At 38.8% G+C, this 19,128-nt stretch overlaps 1 protein-coding gene across 2 annotated transcripts; it reads left to right on the top strand.

Moving 5' to 3' along the window:
• Window positions 1–2,934: 2,934 nt before the first annotated feature.
• pdzph1 (PDZ and pleckstrin homology domains 1) lies at window positions 2,935–17,227 on the top strand. Of its 2 annotated transcripts, XM_084105530.1 has the most exons (14): window positions 2,942–3,081; window positions 3,711–3,803; window positions 4,991–7,282; window positions 8,515–8,682; window positions 9,050–9,211; window positions 9,291–9,392; window positions 10,572–10,682; window positions 11,004–11,069; window positions 11,367–11,545; window positions 11,628–11,785; window positions 12,494–12,536; window positions 12,742–12,928; window positions 13,659–13,794; window positions 16,154–17,227. In XM_084105530.1, the coding sequence occupies exons 2-14, from the start codon at window positions 3,746–3,748 to the stop codon at window positions 16,251–16,253; spliced, it is 3,762 nt and encodes a 1,253-aa protein (XP_083961656.1). In that variant the 5' UTR covers window positions 2,942–3,081; window positions 3,711–3,745; the 3' UTR covers window positions 16,254–17,227. The 2 variants fall into 2 exon arrangements, with proteins under 2 accessions (XP_083961657.1, XP_083961656.1); XM_084105531.1 differs by lacking the exon at window positions 11,004–11,069 and having other exon boundaries at window positions 2,935–3,081.
• The last annotated feature ends 1,901 nt before the right edge of the window (window positions 17,228–19,128 follow it).

Raw genomic sequence — 19,128 nt, 5'->3', positions numbered from 1 at the left:
AGGCTGTATGGATGCGCAGGGAGTTCTCGTCCAGAACGGAACCATACCGCCAATCCAAACTGTATGCTAATTGTCAATCATATTTGACGGTAGTGGTCCTGACAGAAATACTAGAAAAGGCAGTATCCTCACAACAATGTTCCTTTTTAGAAAGAAATGAGATCTGCGAGGATTTCCAGTCAAGATTTAGACTGTACCATAGTACTGAGACAGCTCTCATTAGAGTCACAAATGATTTGCTCTTATCATCCGATCGTGGTTGTATCTCCCTATTAGTGTTACTCCATTTTAGTGCTGCATTTGATATTGACCACAGCATTCTTTTAAATAGACTCAAATTATGTTGGCATTAGTGGAATTGCATTAGCATGGTTTAAATCATACTTACCTGACCGTTATTGGTTTGTAGCAGTAAATGAAGAGATGTCTTATCGTTCAAGTTCAGTATGGCGTACCACAAGGCTCAGTACTAGGACCACTGCTGTTCACTCTGTACATGCTACCCTTAGGAGATATCATTAGGAAGCATGGCATTAGTTTTCACTGTTATGCTGATGATACTCAGCTCTATATTTCTTCACGCCCAGACAAAACTTACCAATTCACAAAATTAATGTAATGTATAGCTGATATAAAATACTGGATGACTAGTAATTTCCTACTACTTAATTCTGAAAAAAAAAGAAAAAAAAAAAAGATTCTAATTACTGGACAAAAAACATCCGCTTGTAATAACCTAGAATACTGTAACAACTGATGGCTGCTCTGTCAAGTCTTTGTCTTTGTAATGCTCTACTGGGTGGTTGCCCTGCACGCTTAATAAACTACAGCTGGTCCAAAACGCAGCAGCTCGAGTTCTTACCAGAACCAGGAAGTATGACCATATTAGCCCGGTTCTGTCAACACTCCATTGGCTCCCTATTAAACATCGCATACATTTTAAAATATTGCTGATTACTTAAAGCAAGAAATAATTTATAATTTATAATTTTTGATAACAGACGCTGCTAAGTATAACACACCATTGCCATGAAAAACAGAGCATTGCTATGGACGCAGGATTCTAACCGTAGAGACGGAACGGACTATTTTCTTTAGCGGAAGCAATACAATCGTTTTTAAATCAAACTCCTTTTCAAATCAATATTTTGTGTCAAATTATTGATTTATTTGGTAGGTAGCCATGTAATAAGCGGGATAATGTAGAGTGAGGCAGTTGTTATAGCGAATACAACCCCTTCAGCCTCCGCTTCGCGTCGGGGCCTAATCAGCCTGTTGGGGTTCTGATCAGCCTGTCGGGGTTGTATTCGCTATAACAACCGCCTCGCTCTACATTATCCCTTACTTATAATTCAATGTTAGGCTGCATAGATTAGGTCAAGCGGAACTGGGAACACTTCCCATAAATCCTGATATACTAGATACATCATTAGAAGGATGGTGTCTATGCTAATATTAGTCTCTGTTTATCCCGAGGTTTACCGCAGTCCGCCGGATCCAAGCTGTATCCAGATCTGATGAAGAACCTGCGCCTGGACACGACGACAGCGCAGTCCTGAAGCATCAACTAGTCTCTCCCCTGTGAAGGCCTCCTTCCCTTTAACTCTGTATACATAAAACGTTGTTCACATGGCTACACGGAAGCAATGAATAATTCTGTATTATAAATTAAGGCCGGACAAATAATTTGTTGAGATCAGTTTGTAAAGAAAGATGTTCCTGCGCACATATATATTCAAACACGCATACCTATAGACTAAACACGTAATAAGCATTTGCACGCCGTTCGCATACTCACAGGTTTGCTTTTTTGAAGTTTGTGCAGAGATACATTTTTCACATTTTTTCAAGGCTTGCACCTTGGAACCCATTTCAAGGTTCACATTCTCGAGCCACCAGGCACTGTTTAGTGCAAATGAGCAGGCCGGAGTTGTGTAAGCAGCCCCTAAGTTAATAACTAATGATCTTTGTAACGGAAGTGAATCAATCAACACTAACTTTAGCTGGACAATAACTTTATTTTAGAGCTGCTATAAAGCCAAAACAATCTCTGTTACTTTAATTTCCTATTATCACTGTAAAGCTTCTTTGAAACAATCTATATTGTTAAAAGCGTTATATAAATGAAGGTGACTTGACTCCCCTGGACGGGAGACGGAGTCCTCTCTGGACGGGGACTAGAGGGCTCTGGCACGCGGCGGCCATCTTGGGACGAGACAGGATTTAAGAATGGCGGGCATCTTGAGACGAAGAATCAGGTGTGGCTACCATCCTGGCTGGAGACTCACTAGGTTGGCTCAGGGATCTCAATTACTGGACGCATTGTGACCACTTTTACTGCTGCTAGATCCAATATAGGTTTGTCATTCTGTCACACGCAGGGAAGGATGCAGGATCTACTTGCAGCAGCTTAACTTTATTTTCAAAGAACATAAAAGAAACCAAATACTCTAGACAAGAAACAGAACAACCTAGCATATAGCAACAACAACAGACAAGGAACAGACTGAAACACAGGGCTTAAATACACAGAACAGATCAGGGAAACGAGACACAGCTGGGGGAAATTAACTAACGAGTAATTAACAAGACAACAGGTGAAATGGATCAAATTAACCTAGAAACACAGACAATCACAGAACGGGAAACAGATCAAAAGCAAACTCAAAACATAGCAAACAAACACTCAATGTGACAATATGTCTATTCGTTGGCCTATTTGATGAGTGAATTATTTCAATTTTGATTGATTCATTTGTTAATTTATCTATTTATTTATTTTACGAAATAAATAAAGAAATAAATGTTTCCTTGCAAAAAAAAAAGACAAAATAGAAAGAGAGAAGCTATTGGCTATCTATCTTTCTGAAGGGAGTTTCATACACTGATACAGGGTTGGGTCTGAGGAGCTTCTTGGGATTAGTTCAATTAAGCTCCTTCTGGGTTTTATGTCAAGAATAGAACAATAAGAAGTGGAGCAGTGCTCTGATATCATCTAATGCTGCTGTTTGTGCAAATACCCCCTTTTCACCATCACTTCTCTAAAGACACCACTGTGGAAACATACCGGACTGCCTTAAGGTAAGAATATATATTTGTTTGGATGTTTCTCTTTCGAGGTATAGTGTTTGTCACGGCGAGGTTAGGACTTTGCTGTCTCTTGCAAAATTTGGTGAGGAAGACACATAACACCTCTCATCGTACTTCCCGTCTTCCACAAAAACAAATTCAGAACATCAATAAAATGAAATTAAAGTACCTGAATTATAAACTAATGTTGCATTTATGGTTTGATTTCTGTTCCAGCAGGGAAATGTCTGTTTGTTGACCTGAGTTTAATGCATACAGCTTTTATGATTATATTAATTGAGAGAGCACACAGAATATTTGGACTTTTAAAAATGAATTTGCAACAGGATCATTTAAAATAAACTACTGAATACAATAACATATTCAAAACAATTTGTTAACATTATTTAATGTATGAAGTAATAATTTTTAGAGCATTTATTAATCTAGTGTTTATTTCTACATATAATAGTACATTTTTACAATTTCAGGTTGTATAAATTACCATTAGTTTGGATTAATTCATTAGTTTAGTCATTAGTTTATGAATTAATAAGAATTCACAATGAACACTGGTATATATTTATAAATAAACAATAACAAAGATGATGAAATTGCACCATGTTTTTTAAATGTTTTAGCTGAAAGGATTGTAGATGTCACGTCACACGGCAGAATGAGTAGGAGGAAGAGGAGAAACAGTCGCAGGAGGAAGAGCTCCAGCAGCAGTAAACGTGAGTGTTGATCTATATGTGGCTCACATGTGTGGAGAATAATCCTCTAAACACTGTCTGACTCACGCTTAACCCATGCCTGCAGCACAGCCTGCAAACAGGTGCCGGATTAGCCCTGTTTACTGTATATAGCACTCGGCGTCACACAAACATATGCTTCGGAAAAAATGCTATATACAATTAAATAATAATGATAATTTCTGCTGGGTGATAGGTACTTTTAAAAGTACTATGGAAAACATCTCTAAAATGCAAGTAAATGCACCAACTTAAATTTTTGAAATACAGAATTTAGAATATAGCAGTTCACATTATTGAAGGCCTTTTACAACTATAACGATAAAGATATAGTTCATACCACAGAGTTCAAACCACAACTATAATGATAATGGCACAGAGAAATTATAATGTTGGAATCACTTTCAGAGCCATTTTTTCCAGCTGATAAACGATAAAAACAATCAGAATTCACAAGAGCTCGAGCATTTAAATATAATTATCATTATAGTTATCTTTATAATTATTGTTCTTGGTGTGAACGGGCCTTTGGAATGTAAGAGTTATTGGCGCGAAAAGTATTATGACACTAAGCCACACATTATAAAAATCAATACACAAAGTAAATTGTAAAAAATATCAAACCTAGAGGCCTTGTCAAATAAATGTTGAGCTTTTCGCAATGACATCCAGATATCGCGACAGGTGTGGCTGACGTGTCCAAATACATTTAGGGCCAGTATGCCTATAAATAATTTCTTTAATAGGTTGAAGTCGGCATGAAATGAATGTTGTTCTTCTCTATTGTGACGTATGAGTGAAACAGCTTCTGGAACAAGAACAAATGTAGAACGGGGCTTGATTTTGTCTGTGGGGAAATGATTGGATGGTTAGTGGTTTGCTATTGGTGAATCTCATCATGTGAGTGACAGGTTGCCCCGCCCTGGTGCCAGTAAACGCATCATCAGAGAAGATGAGAGATGTGCATGGATAGATAATTTATAATACTGCAATATTCCATAAAAATATAAGAATAGTCCATTTTGATTTCATAGTGACTTTAAGCTACTTTATGATTACTACTGTAAAATTAACGTGACTTTTCCTTTAAAAGGATTGTGTTACAAATAAGATATCAAGAAATGCATGTGCAATGCGATGCATCTAAACCTCTTTTCTTTTTTGTACAGAATGCATATCTCCATATAACTTTCAAAAGCACACTATGGTGGACACTGAGGTTCATGGGGAGGAAGCTGCAGAGAAAGGAGAAACTGACTCATTCTGTAAAGAGCTTATATTGTCAGAGTCTGAAGATGAGAAAGAGACCGAGACTCCAACCACGGAGAAAGAAAACAGACCAGGGAGTTGTGAAGATTTTTTCCAGGAAAAAGAGAAAAAAAACTTGGAACCAGTGGACAGAGATCAAGGGTTCAAAATAAGACATTCTGTGACCTTTGATAATTTTGGACTGACTTCTCCCAGAGTTGTGTTTGAACGATGCCATGAGGGTTCTGCAAGAGGATCAGTTAGTAGTGTGATCGCAGTTACAACCACTAAGGTCAAGGACATGACCCCAAATATGAGGCTTGAGATCAGTGAAGAAGTGACGTCAGATGATTCAAATATCAAGACAACTATTGTTCTTCAAAAACGCAAAGACAAAATAGAAGAGACTCATTTTAGAAGCAAAACTGAAAAACACCAAAATTCAAAAAATCCCACAGTCTATTCATGGAACCAACATGGAGCAGATTACAAACTAAATGTCAGTGAGAATGTTATCTATAAGATTAGCATTGCAGAGCTGAATGCTGAGGAAACACTCGCTTCTACGAGTCATTGCTCATGGGACGAGCCCGAAGAAGTGGATTGCCGTAAAAGCTGCTGTAAAAATAACTTTGGTTGGGGTAACGCAGGTGGCCAGACTGACACTGATTTCACACTGGTTGATGGATCTTCCTGTTGTTCATCACCCTCTGATTTCTGGCAACGTCAGAGACCGCTGCCGCTGCCGCTGCCTACCAGTCTCAGTAGCGAGGCGTTATGGGATATCCCTCCCCCTGATGAATTTGCTGATATGAAGGTTGATTTTCTTGCAGAAAATGTTGCATCGTGTCAGATCAGTCCCAAAGAAAAATTCATTGACCATGACAACACTAATTTTACACAGACAGCATCTGAGGTTCCCTTGTGCAAAGAGTTCATATGCCAGAATACACTGGATGCGGACAACAGGTGCTGTGAACGGCTATCCGATTTGAGTCCTCAGGAACATTTATTCATGAATCCCAGAGTTTCAATGAATAGATCTTCCTTCACTAAACACTTCGTCGACAAACATGAAAGGAAGACTCGTTTGCGCAATAACAGCATTGCCATCCTAGAAACCCAAACGCATCCTCCAGGCTACATGGACATACCACCCAAAAGACGAAAGACTTACCCAGGAGTGGCGTATCATATGAATCAGGCCAGAGAGAGCATTCCCTCATACAGAGAGTCTTTTTCTTCTGGCACACTGTCCTCGTTTTTCATGCAGTCCCTTCCCTCTCAAGCTGAGAGGAGGGGGAGATTCTACCTCGAAGACGAAAGACTTCGTCCATTTGGGAGCCGCAAATCTTCCAGTAGCAGCAGCTATAGACCAAGCTCGAGCTCTACAACTGGTCCTGACTCATTTAATCCCAAATATAAGGCTTACAGCACAGTCAAAAACCCATTCTATCCATTCAGGTCAGATGAGAGTCCAGAAGAAGTCTTCTTTAGAGGTGAACAGTATCATGGGACAGCACAGTTAGATGAGATGATGCAACCGGGTTCGGATGGTGCTACTGCTGGTTTGATTGTTGTTGATCAAGACAGCACTTTAGCAGGCCAACTTGAGCTGAATGAAGTCAATGAAAGTGGCTTTGAAGACGAGATGGTGGAGCTGGATGAGTCGATTTCGCCAGGTGACACCATGGACAGCCATCAAAGGGAACTTCTTATCCATGTCATCCCACCTTCACTGAGCAACTCTGAAGAAAAAATCTATGAAGGAACACCCAGCGGTGTCAATCATATCATGTGCTACAGAGATGAGGCTGACGCCCCAAAGAAACGAAGAGGTTCAGTAATGACAATAATCACTGGGGACTGTGAGCAGAGATTTCTACATGGCAAATATGGCTTCTCACTTGATAAGGACATTTCAGTGGAACATCCAGTAGATACTTTGAGTCCTGTGAGTGAGTCCCCTGCTGGGTCTCCAATAGAGGACCTGAGCAGCTTTAGAGAAGCTGTGGAAGAGCTCCAGGATTCATCCCAAGCACAAAAAACCACAACCTCTACAAACTCTGAGCTGACCTTACAGATGGACACATCCAGTCAGCAGCCTGGAGAAGTGCACACAAATGAATCCCTGCAAACAATAAGTGCAGATGTCTGTATGACACCCAAACTTTATAAAAATGATTTGTCTGAACGGCAAAGTGCCTCAAAAAGTGAGCACTGAAATATTTTATGCTTTCTTAACATTGGTTTTCATCGGTGGGTCACAACCTCATAAGGACTTTCCTCCGAATAGGGTTGCGTAAAGTAGAAAAATAAGAATTATAATAATATTTAATTAAAATTCTGAATGCTAGAGAGATTGAAAGCTACTGTAACTTGTTCACTCTCTCACAGATGGAGGTTTTGAAATATCATGTCCGCCTATTACCACAGCCATGAGCCAGAAGCAAATGTATCCTCCTTAAGATAATCACTATGTTATACTTTATCCAATTATATAAATATAATAAATTAATTATTTAAAAATGCTATGTTTAAGTTAACATTAATTGACTTATATTCACGGGCGCTCGTGACGTGAAAGACTGCTGTCAGCCAATAACTGTAGTGTTTGGTACACGTGTTCAGACACTGGTCACACCGAAGACATTCCCCGTAACATCGACTCCATGATGCCACGTCTCGTTCCCTTTCTCAGGGAACCAGGGTTACAGTCGTAACCTGAGATGATTTTATGCTAGCTTCACTGAATTATGCAAAGTGTCCTCCTTATTCGTGTAATAGAAATGTCCACAATGTTCATTAGAGACGTTTTTAATTAATTCAAGACTTAATGAAAATCATTCCACGTCCAGCAATGAAACGAAACAACGCTGGATCAGTCCCTGTCACATCAGACAGGATTAAGAATGTGTGCTGCACCGACTCTTAAGTATAATTAAGAGTGCATAGTTCAGATTCAATTATCTTATCAAATTAAAAGAGGAAATGCTTCCAATAATGTTAACATCAAAAGCTATGTAGCCAAATAAATGTGCAGGTTGATTGACAACCATTAACAAAACTATGCAAGGTACAAAAACCCAGTAAACGTGACCCATTCTTCATAAATTGCAGCAAGGACAATCATGGTTTGTGCTGACCCCAATTTGCTGAAACCAATTTTAGAGACATTTAGACACCAAAATGGTAAATATTCCTATTTAATCTGTCATTTAAATAATTTTGTATAATGTTTGGGCCTATGCAGATCATGCATATAATTATCACTATTTTCACAATTATCAAATTTGCCACTGTGTTGGGTCATCACTTAATGTCCCATGCAAAATCTGGGTTCTGAAGATGACAACCGGATGAAAACCACTAAAACATTGTTTTGATGGCTTTGGTTTTACACTGTTCCTGTAATGAAGCCTATTCTTTTGTTTATCATTTATAGATTCATTAGAGGTCAAAGAGCACCTCAGGCCTCCAACAGATTCCATTCATAAAGATTCAGAGGAACACTCAGACCACTGGGCGAAGAGACGTAAGCTCTTCAAGGAGAGCAAACAACGCAGTTCTGCAGGAGGAAGTTCTATAACCAGCAACATCACAGATGAATCAGGTAATCACTTGCATATATGCTCATTTAATTTGCTATATGTGAATTATCTGATTGATTTCTAAGGAAGTTTCTGTGCAACCTGCAATGCTCTGCAGGGAATTGAATTATATGCATTCCATACTTATTTATGGCAGGAATGTCAAACTCGCAAGCTTTACTGGACTAAATAGCTCCTTTTGGGTGTTGATTCTTTTATTTGTTAAACCTTAGTGTAACCATCGAGTTCACATTGAACTTAGCTAGAGTTAGAGTGTTTGATATCCCTGATTTCTGGTATATATTTGGAAGTTTGGCTTGTGTATTGAGAAATGTATTGTGATCAAAATGTTGATCAAAAATCTGATTTTTTTTTTTTTCTGTCATTAAGACACAATGAATTCTGAGGACACTCGTTCAGTGGACATGTCAATGCGAGATATTGAGGACAGAGGATTTTACACAGAAACGTTTCACTCAGTATCATGGATCTACCATGGAGATGATGTTAACCAGAATGACAGTCCACACTGTCTCACCCGACCAGCAGCAAGTGTGTTCTTAGCCAGTTCTAGCCAACATTCATCACAGAATGTTATTTACAGTGTTTATAAATGCATTATGTATTTCAGTTCGTGAGCGGACAGTAAAAATCGGCAAAGGCATGGGCGAGTATCCCTGGGGCTTCCGAATTCAGTTCTCCAAACCCATTGTGGTTACTGAGGTGGATACAAGTAAGTTATAGTTTTATAAAATATATTTTATAAAACGGAATAGTTTTAAGGCACTGTTAGTCACTGCGAATTAACGTATCAGCCAAATAAAGGTAAATGTACTAGGTTTGCTAGATTTTTGGGATTACTTTGCTAAAAGAGCTGTCCTGTTTGTTGTCCTAAAACCATGGCAAATTAGCCTTCCGGGAAGACCCAAAAAATATCATGATGTAACTATTTTCATTTTGGCGAATTGAAATATAACTTGTATGTTTTCGTAAGATCTGCTTCTTCCCTACTGTGGGTTAGCTTTAGGGGTTGAGCTTCATTCTTGCTTTTTATACAAATAGTATGTTTCATGTACAATTGAAAGATTGATTGTAATATTCATATGTTTACTTTGTTGTGACGTGGATTGGCAATGGCAGGAATGCTTTGGATAGTTTTGGATAGAGTCATTTTAGAGTCATAAGGATACAGAAGCTGTACTGGGTTTAGGAGCTATTTTTACCATTCAATTTAAGTATTAAAAAGTCCTAAAATTAGGAGTGACACATGGCTAGATTTGCTTCAAAATGTTCAAACTAAGAGACACTTTTAGCCTTAACTCAGCAGACAAAAATATGTTCTAAGAACTTTTTGCAAATTTTCCCATTAAGTTCTTTCTGGATGTTCTCTGGATGTTCAAAAAGTCCAGTTTTTTGAATGTTTATTTTATTTAAAAAAATGTTTTTGATTATGCAAACATTAGTGAAAACATTAAGGGAATCTTCCATTTCATCATTTTGGGAATGTAACTTTTGAATGTTTTGAAACGTGTAGTAAGTAACGTCTGAAAAATGTTAGACGAATGCCCAACTAAAATGTTTCAGAAAAAAAATGATGAATAACGTTTTTGTTTTGTTTTGACGTTTTGAACCTTGCCAGAACGTTAGCCTAAGTTCTGAGAACGTTCCGTTAGCCGGGAATATTTTTGGTGAAAACGTCTTCAGGTTGTAACAGCTCTAATTATTGTGCCCTCTGTAATCACATTACTCATACTCATGAACTAAAACCCTTATCAACCTTGAGCAGATGGACAATGCAGGAATTCATACAGTTTGAATCTGAGTAACAGAGTGTGCTGTTGTGAGCCATGTTCTTGTAAATGTTGAGACCTGGGATGAGGTAAGATGAAGATGCCGGTGTGCTCTGCTTCAGATGGAGCAGCGGAGGAGGCCGGGCTGCAGGTCGGAGACTATGTGCTGGCAGTCAACGGCACTGATGTCACTAGTGTACCACACTCAGAAGCAGCTGACCTCGCACGCCAAGGTAAGCTGGACACTCAGACTGCATTATTAGAGATTATTATTCATTTTATCTGGGAGACACTCATGCACTGGTAAATAATCTGTTGTTTACAGTTCAAGACTCAGAATTACTCAGACTATTAATATGGAGATATATAATCTCAAACATATAAACAAAAATATTAAAAATATGACGTGGCTGTAGTGAAGCCACAAGTGTGGTCTTTCTTCATTTAGAATCTGAGGATGTTGTCTGAGGAACTCTGAATTTTATGAAACATTTTCTAAGACCATGTCATATTGCCTTGTAAACACCCACTTGCACTCTATTGTCTATGTCTAGTGAGGCGAACTGTCCCATTCACGTTTCTATTGTTCTCACTCGAGAAACCTTTCACACCTCTCCCGGGTATGAAAACAAATCTTCATTGTTCTTTTTATATCAAATTTTCCTTTTGTTTGTATTCAGCCGTTATTAGCCTTAATTCTGCCATTACATGGCTTTCCCATCTACACCACTTTGATATCTGTTCAGATTTTAAAAGTTGTGTAGTGTATTCCAGCCTTTGAGCGAAATCATGCTCACATCCCTCATGATTAATATGGAAATGCATTGCTCTTGTGGGACTGGAGCTCAACAAAATAGCAGATGCTATTGTATAACTTCATTTTGTGTTATTTTCTTTCATGTGATTTATGTTTAAAGGCCCGGACATATTAACTCTGACCATTGGCTCGGATATCGGTCGAATGCCGAACACTCCACGGCCGACATGCAGGGGTTACTTGCATAAGCGAACTCAATCCAGTTTGCTGAAGGGCTGGAGAAAGAGGTGGTTCGTGCTCAGACACGACTGCTGCCTCTATTACTACAGAAACAAGCGTGTAAGTTCAGTTTTCTGTTTTATCCAGAAGGGTTTAACCTGGAAAATGTGAATGTGCAGTGACTTTTCCTTCTTCCTGGCAGGATGAAGGGAAGAGCCGGGCTCTGTCGGTGGTGAGTCTGGAAGGGGCGCAGGTGGAGGCCGACACCAGCTTAGGAAAGCCCTTTGTGTTCAGATGCTGCCCTGTCTCTGGGAACCGAGTTTACTACTTGTATGCAACATCAAACCAAGAGATGAAAAGGTGAGAACATAGTGCTTTCTGAAATTAAGAGATTGTTTTGAACATTTTTGATTAATAAAACCTTATTAATGAGAGTGTGCAAAAAAAATGATAATTTTCCTTTAATCAAATAAGAAACTGCATAAGAAATGAAGACTTTGTTTAAAAGACATACTGTACTAAATGTGTATTTTGTGTCACTGCACTCGCAGACTTTTTCACTTAATTGTTTTTAACGTGTTTTTTTAATCTGCCAGTGCAGGAAGACTAAAGTAACTCATATCAAGATTTAAAAAACATTAAATACTATAAGTCTTAATATCTTAGTGACTGTTGCATCAAAGTAAATGTATATTTATTTATATTCTCATTTATTTCTAAATTCAAGTCAGGTTTATTTGTATAGTGCTTTTCACAATACTCATTTCTAATGTCATTTCAAAGCAGCTTTACAGAAAAGCCGTATATGTAATTTAAGTGGTGTGGTCAGTCCTACAAAGCATTATTATTGCAGTGATTAATATTAGTGAGCTTAATAGTTAAATTTTCTAGTATTGGTTATATTTGTTGTAATTGAAATGTTAATTCAAATTGTAAATTGAAAACAAATTTAAACGCTGTGCTGTCCAATGGATTAAGGTGATTAATGTAAGGCGATTTAATAACATGCGTACGTACTAAATGCCATCTGCTAAATAACAAATAACTTGAAATAAGTTTGTTTCTCAGGTGGCTGGAGGCTATGGGTCGAGCTGTTCATCCCATTACTCAGGTAACTTCCTACTCATTTGTGTACATAGTATTTGCTGTGACATTATTACACATACCTTTGGTATTTCATTCTTCATGACAGCTCTGTTAATATAAATACACATGATCAATTAATAAATCAGTGTCTTGCTAAACAGAATACCATTGGCTGATTGAGACTGATGTTGTTATGGAAGTAATGCTAATGATGGTGATTGTTGAAGCAGAATCACGTGTGGGTGGACGTCACTCGACACAACTCAAATCTGCCCCCGCTGGCAGTCAAGACCCCAGAATGCCTTGGGTTGCTCCACCAGCTGGACCGGAACAAGGACTCATGGGTGCAGCACTACTGTGTGCTGAAAGATGGATGCCTCTATTTCTATGTGAGCATTCGCTCAACCTGCGCTATCGGTACGTCTGGGATCTTTCACAGTGCACCTGTTTGAACTGCCATGTTGTTGTACGACTGTTAATGAAACAAAATCTCGTGAATTATCTCTTCATAAAGTAGGGCTTCAGATAAAATAAAATGACTATTGAGCCAATGGATCCTGAAGTTAAACATCTTACAGTTTAAAATACTGTTTTCTTTTAGTTGCCAAATTCGAGAATTGTTCAAGAAGCACGTTTATCCATGCTCATATTCAGTTTTGTGGATCGGTTTTGAAGATCTATCGCAGTGGCTGAAGTTTCACATGGATATAGAAAGTGCTTCAAATTTTTTACACATTCTGTTCATTCCACGTCACCTTCCTTTGAGTTTTACTCCCAAACAAACTTCTCCCTTACTGTCAGCTTTTTAAAAAATATTCATTGCTTTAATATTCATTGCTATAGCACAGAGCTCTGTTGTGAATGTGTATCTTACAGTGTTTAAATTGTCGCATCAACAACCAGTTTGTAATCAAGCACAAATAACACTGATGGTGATATGTTTTTTTTTTTTTTTTTGTACAACTGCTTTAGTCACAGCCTGTAGACCTGTAAATTATTCTCTTTTGATTAGGATATATTAAACAAACAGTTTTATTTATTTTCTTTATGTATTTATGTATATGTTGTTAATAGTATGCAAATGTTTTTATTTTTATTTTATTAGCTTGCAATGCTATGACTAATAGCTCCATTTGTGTGATTGCAGGAGGAATCTACTTGCATGGTTACACAGTGAAGGATCAGCCGATGGGGTCCAAGAAATCCGCGATTGAGCTCAGACCTCCATCTGAAGAGTTCAAAGTGTTCTACCTCTGTGCAGAGAACGCTAATGAGAACAAGCGGTAATTAACTAGATTTTAAATATTGTTCAGCAACGCCAATATTCTTAGACAAAAGAAATAGTTCAAAAAGATTAAACAGACTAAAGTTTGCCATTTCGAAAGTTTTTTTTCCACTTTAAGTCCACTTTATAATGCTTGTCAATCTTTCTTGCACCAAAAGCAATAAAAATGTAGACCATAATAATTTAACCTTTCTAACAAATAGGGCTTTGAATCTAAATTATTTTTTAAATCAACAATCCATAAGCTAGACAGCACCATGTAATATTGTTTATTGCAAAGAACTCACATGGCTGTTAGCAAAAGTGCATTCCTTTTTAACTAAAGTGCATAAAATGATCAAATCAAAAGCTTTGAGCCTAAACTCAGTCTCAGGTGTTTTCACTCAAGACAGGGCATGAGCGGCTCTCTCCCCGTTACATTGGAGTCTTTAAGTAGGTCTCGCTCCCCTGCGGCTCCCTGGGGTTTTGAGCCTGCGTGAGGAGAGTTATTGGCCAAACTGCATTATGTAATGCTGAAGGGTGTAGCCTGTGCAGGAGATTAAGTGGTTAGTTACCCACTCTATCTATACTGAGGTGTTTAGCACATTGTATGCTCGCTTTGGAAGGCTGCTGAAGCAGAGTAAGGTGAACTGAACTATGATGGGCAATTCACAGGAGCGCCTCTGTTTCGTTCACCTCCCTCCCCAACTGCTGTTGGGTCTTGAAGAAGGGATGTGTCCTCCCATTTGGTGAGGTGCTTCTGTAGATGTGGTAGCACCGAAGGTTGTAGTTGGGAACCCAGACAGCAACATAGTGTCGGGCCAGATCCGGCCCACATCGGGCCCGTGTGGAAACCAGATGTGGGCTGGATCTGGGAAGACACCATGTTGCTGTCTGGGAATGCTTCCTTCAGTAGGCTGATCCCTTTGTAAAATACTGGTAAGATATGCCTGACAGAAGCTGAGGCTATGTTGGGTGTTTTCTCCTTCGAGCTCTGCTCTTGGGGCCGTGTAGGACTACAGCCGGGACTTGCCTTGGAACCTGGGGGATATTTCCCGGTACCTGAGACTATTGGCTTGGGGAGTAGTGCCACCATATGAGTCACAAGGGATGTGCCCATGGGGTTGACATGCTTTTGACTCCGGCTGAGTAATTTGTAGAGTCAAGTTCCCTGAGAAGAGGAATGAGATGCTGCGTCTCGTTGCCAAACCTCGAGCTTGCCAAAAGAGTTGATGACGTGTAACTCAGGCACCCTTTTATACTCATGGGCACTCTGCGTGTGACGTCATTGATTGCCGTCTGCCAATGATTATCGCTGTTTGTTTTCACGTGCCTCAGACACCGGCCATGCTGATGGCATTCCCCACAGCGTAAATACCAAGACGCAGCGTGTCGTTCCCCTTCTCAAGAAGCCAGGGTTACAGTCGTAACCTAGACGTTTTCAGCCCTACTAACCCAGACAGCAATATAGTGTCGGCCCAGATCCGGCCCACATCTGGGCCGTGTTGAATCCACGTGTGGGCCAGAACTAGGCAAGGTCTGGAACGAGCAGGTGCGTCAATAGACCCAAATAAAATATTACTGATAAATCCTTTTCTGATGTCTGATGATTACATATACTGACCTGAGAATTATTTTCCTTGACAATATTTCAGCAATCATGCCATATGTTTGCTATCAGCTATTCAGAATCGGAACTTGCAATGCCAGATTCACAAATGAATCACTGTATTGATCTAAACGGTTCAACGGGATTGAAACAGAATCATTTGAAGTGGTTTCTCACACTGAAATAGTGACAGGATACTTTATCAGACAGAACTCAAAAAGAGCACTAGATGAGGTGGATATTTAGGCTACATATATGCTGTATTGTCCTACAGTCCACTGTCTCCTAACGTTTTTTAGCGATGAAGCAGCACTTTATTGCCGGCAGATTGTGAACGACTCTCTACTGCATGGAAAGACAATTTATAGTATCAAAACTTTTTTTTTTTTGATGAAGTCCTGTTCCCCAGAACTGATGAAAAGCTAGAAAGGTTCTGGTAACAAGTGTATCTTGCATACCTTAATATCCCAGACAGCAACATAGTGTCGGCCCAGATCCGGCCCACATCTGGGCCGTGTGGAATCCACGAATGGTGGACGTATGGTGGTGCTTTATTAATGTGCTTATGGTTGAAACTATGATGATTTATGAGTGACCCATTATTGTAGCTTCAGAAAATCCTGTTGGCCATATGAAACAATTGTGTTTAACGAATAATATTTTGTGAAATTTGCATGTATGTCTGTCATCATCAACAGTGATGAATTGGCAGGAATCAAAGAAATCATACTGATGAATTAACATGATCCTTTCTCCACTGTTTCCCTAGATGGATTAGTGCAATAAAATCTTCTATAGGAAAATGGCTGCCATTGCATCAAGCAATTCAAGACTACATGAGTCGCCCACCAGAGGAAACGAGAATGTGAACAAGACAGATCTTGCCACGAGGCGTTTCGCAACAAGTTTAGCGGTGGAGGGAAGGGAACGTGATGGTGAAGATCCTATGCCTTGTAAAGCCTTACAGACGTACTGTATCACACCACACTGGCATTGAGATACAAAATCAGAAAGATCAGTTGTAAGTAATAAGATGTGATAGGATCTTTACCGTTTTGATAAACATATGTTGAAGTGATCTGGAGAATGGCTTTGAAGTGCTGCATTTGTTTAACAAAAATATACAATTCGATAATAACATTAAAAAGTACCTAAAAAATGAAGATGAAATCTGCTGATCATCTCATGATAAAACCTAAAATAAGTGTAACTCCATATATAATGTTCAAGTGCTTTATGACAACAGAGCAGCCGCGAGCGCATGAAGCTGCCATGGCAACCAGATCCTGCACAGTTCCCGCTGCGCTGTGACGGCTGCTAGCATAGAAGCAGAGGCATAACTCACTAAAATGAACATACAGTATTAGGGCATCACCATCAGACCTCAGCCATTTAATAGATCGCATACCAAAAACATGAGCTTATGTTATATAGGGCTTCAAGAATGAATTATTTGTTCCCATTAAACTGTTTTCTCTTTCACATTTATACATATTGTACTTTTTAATGATCTCATTTTAGTTCCACTTAACCATTAAGTTGTTACATGTTTCTTTGCATTCAGGCCTGCATTCCTGTAAACCTTTTTGTATCACATAGCTACTTTCACTTCTGATTATGTTTCAGGATTTGCTAACTATGTGAAGACGCTGCCGCTGCTATTGTACATAATACACATTTTCTTGGTTTTTGCTGTCTAGATCAGTTCCATAAAACATTTAGTCATTTTTATATAACCCACAGTAAAATATCTTACTGCTTTGTCTTAGCTCATTTGTACTATTTGTATGGCAATATTATGAATTTTTCCTATTCTTTGTATAAATAAGGATACATTTCTGGCTTTTTGTATTAATATTTTTTACTAGTACCGAATGTTTTCAGTTCCAGTTTACAGTTGGATAAGAATTATTACAAAACTAAGGGAGTATTTACACCTGGTCACTTCTTGGATTGCTGCCCATCTCAAATGCATTAACACTTGATGATTGGATGGCTGTCTGATCAGTGAAACATATGAAGTAACCAAGTGTAAATATTCCCTAATGATTAGTTTAGAATTTGATGTAGTCTGTTCATTTAAGTGCTTGTATTGCATGTTAATATCCAGTGCTATAAGAAAGCTTGCCAAAATACAGACTTGCATTATGTTCTACCTCACATAAGTTGTTCTTGTAATATAAGTTGCATGATTACACAGGTCAACGGTGTCATTGAGGGGTGAAATATTTTGTATGAATTTATTTATAAACACTGATCAGCCACAACATTAAATCCACCAGCGTATAATATTGTGTCGAGGCATGGACTCTGAAGGCGTCCTGTGGTTTCTGGCACCTAAACATTAGCAGCAGATCCTTCAACTCCTGCAAGCTGTGAGGCGGATCCTCCATAGATCGGATTTATGGATTCAGAAAATCCCATAAATACTCAATCGATTGAGATCTGGGGAATATGGAGGCCAAGGCAACACCCTGAACTCTTTGTCATGTTCCTCAAATCATTCCCGAACCATTTTTATATTTGTATCCTTATCCTGCTAAAAGAGTCCACAGTCATCACGGAACACCGTTGCCATTAAAGGGGTCATATAATGTCATTTTTGTACAAGCTAATATGATTCTTTAGGGTCTAAATTAAAAGTTTGTAATATACTTTAATTAAAAATTCTCATTAGTATTGTAAGAAAACACTAATTAACTGGTCAAAAACAGCTCTGTTTTCAGCACGCCGTTTCAGTGCATGTGTCTTTAAATGATAATGAGCTTTGCTCACCCCGCCCCTCTGTTCTGTGCGTACACCGTTTAAAATAATAATACAAAAACCATAACGCGTTGTTCATTATAAACGTGGGATTATGAATTACATTGAGAACGTCGTACATAGAAAACATGCCATAATGTACCCTGAGTGTAAAAATAGCCACATTCATCCTGAAGCATGCAAGCTATTTGCAAAGATTAATATAAAGATTAATATAAAGGTCAATAAAACGTTACACTCACTTGTTCTTCTGGAGGTTCAGCAAGAACACGAATAGTTGGTACTGATCCTTTTTCTAGAGCAGCTTTTTAGCAAATCCAGCTTTATACTGACCCTCGTTTGTAAAGCAGTCTGGTGAAATGATTCGCACAAACATGACAGCATTGACGTTGATCGTGGGTAATATTCCCTTCGAAAACAAACTCAGCCACTGCGTCTTCAGCTGTACGGATTTAGAAACATCATCAATATGACTGCTGTGTTCCTTATTACACCCAAGAACAGAACACCACAATCGCTTTGACGCCATTCTACTCAGCACTCCAGCTATCAACAATGAACGCGCGTCGGCGCGTGCTATGATTGACAGCTCGCTCACGAGGGCGGGTCTGTGTTTGAAACGCTGCTGTCAATCACCCATCGTGGGAGGGGCGTCGATATTGTGACGTCACAATATCGAACAGCTTGATTTGATACAGGAGGAAACATATAAGAAGATTTAAAAAAAACCACTGGATGGATTTTTATCATTTTATGATACAGGCACTGCCAACACACATTTCAGTACAATCAACTTGTAAAAGTGCATGTACCATTATATGACCCCTTTAAGTGGTGTACATGGTAGTGGCATAGCCAGCATGACAACCAATGCTCGTTAACAGATCATTAACCGTTAACTGACAAAATTATGCTAAATTAGAATTAAATTGGATTGGACCCATTATCAATACCTATTTTTTTTGTTCACTTTTACATGCG

This window comes from Abramis brama (genome assembly GCF_963993115.1).
Source record: "Abramis brama genome assembly, chromosome: 25".
NCBI classification, from domain to species: Eukaryota; Metazoa; Chordata; class Actinopteri; order Cypriniformes; family Leuciscidae; genus Abramis; species Abramis brama.
Note: the sequence above shows the minus strand (reverse complement) of the source record. Positions and strands in the feature narration are given on the sequence as shown.

Excerpts from the sequence above, each read along its gene's own strand:
- pdzph1 (XM_084105530.1), top strand. The coding sequence starts at position 3,746 with ATGAGTAGGAGGAAGAGGAGAAACAGTCGCAGGAGGAAGAGCTCCAGC. Across the intron at positions 8,683-9,049 it reads CAACATCACAGATGAATCAG|ACACAATGAATTCTGAGGAC; the intron begins GTAATCACTTGC and ends TCTGTCATTAAG. Across the intron at positions 11,070-11,366 it reads ACCTTTCACACCTCTCCCGG|GCCCGGACATATTAACTCTG; the intron begins GTATGAAAACAA and ends TTATGTTTAAAG.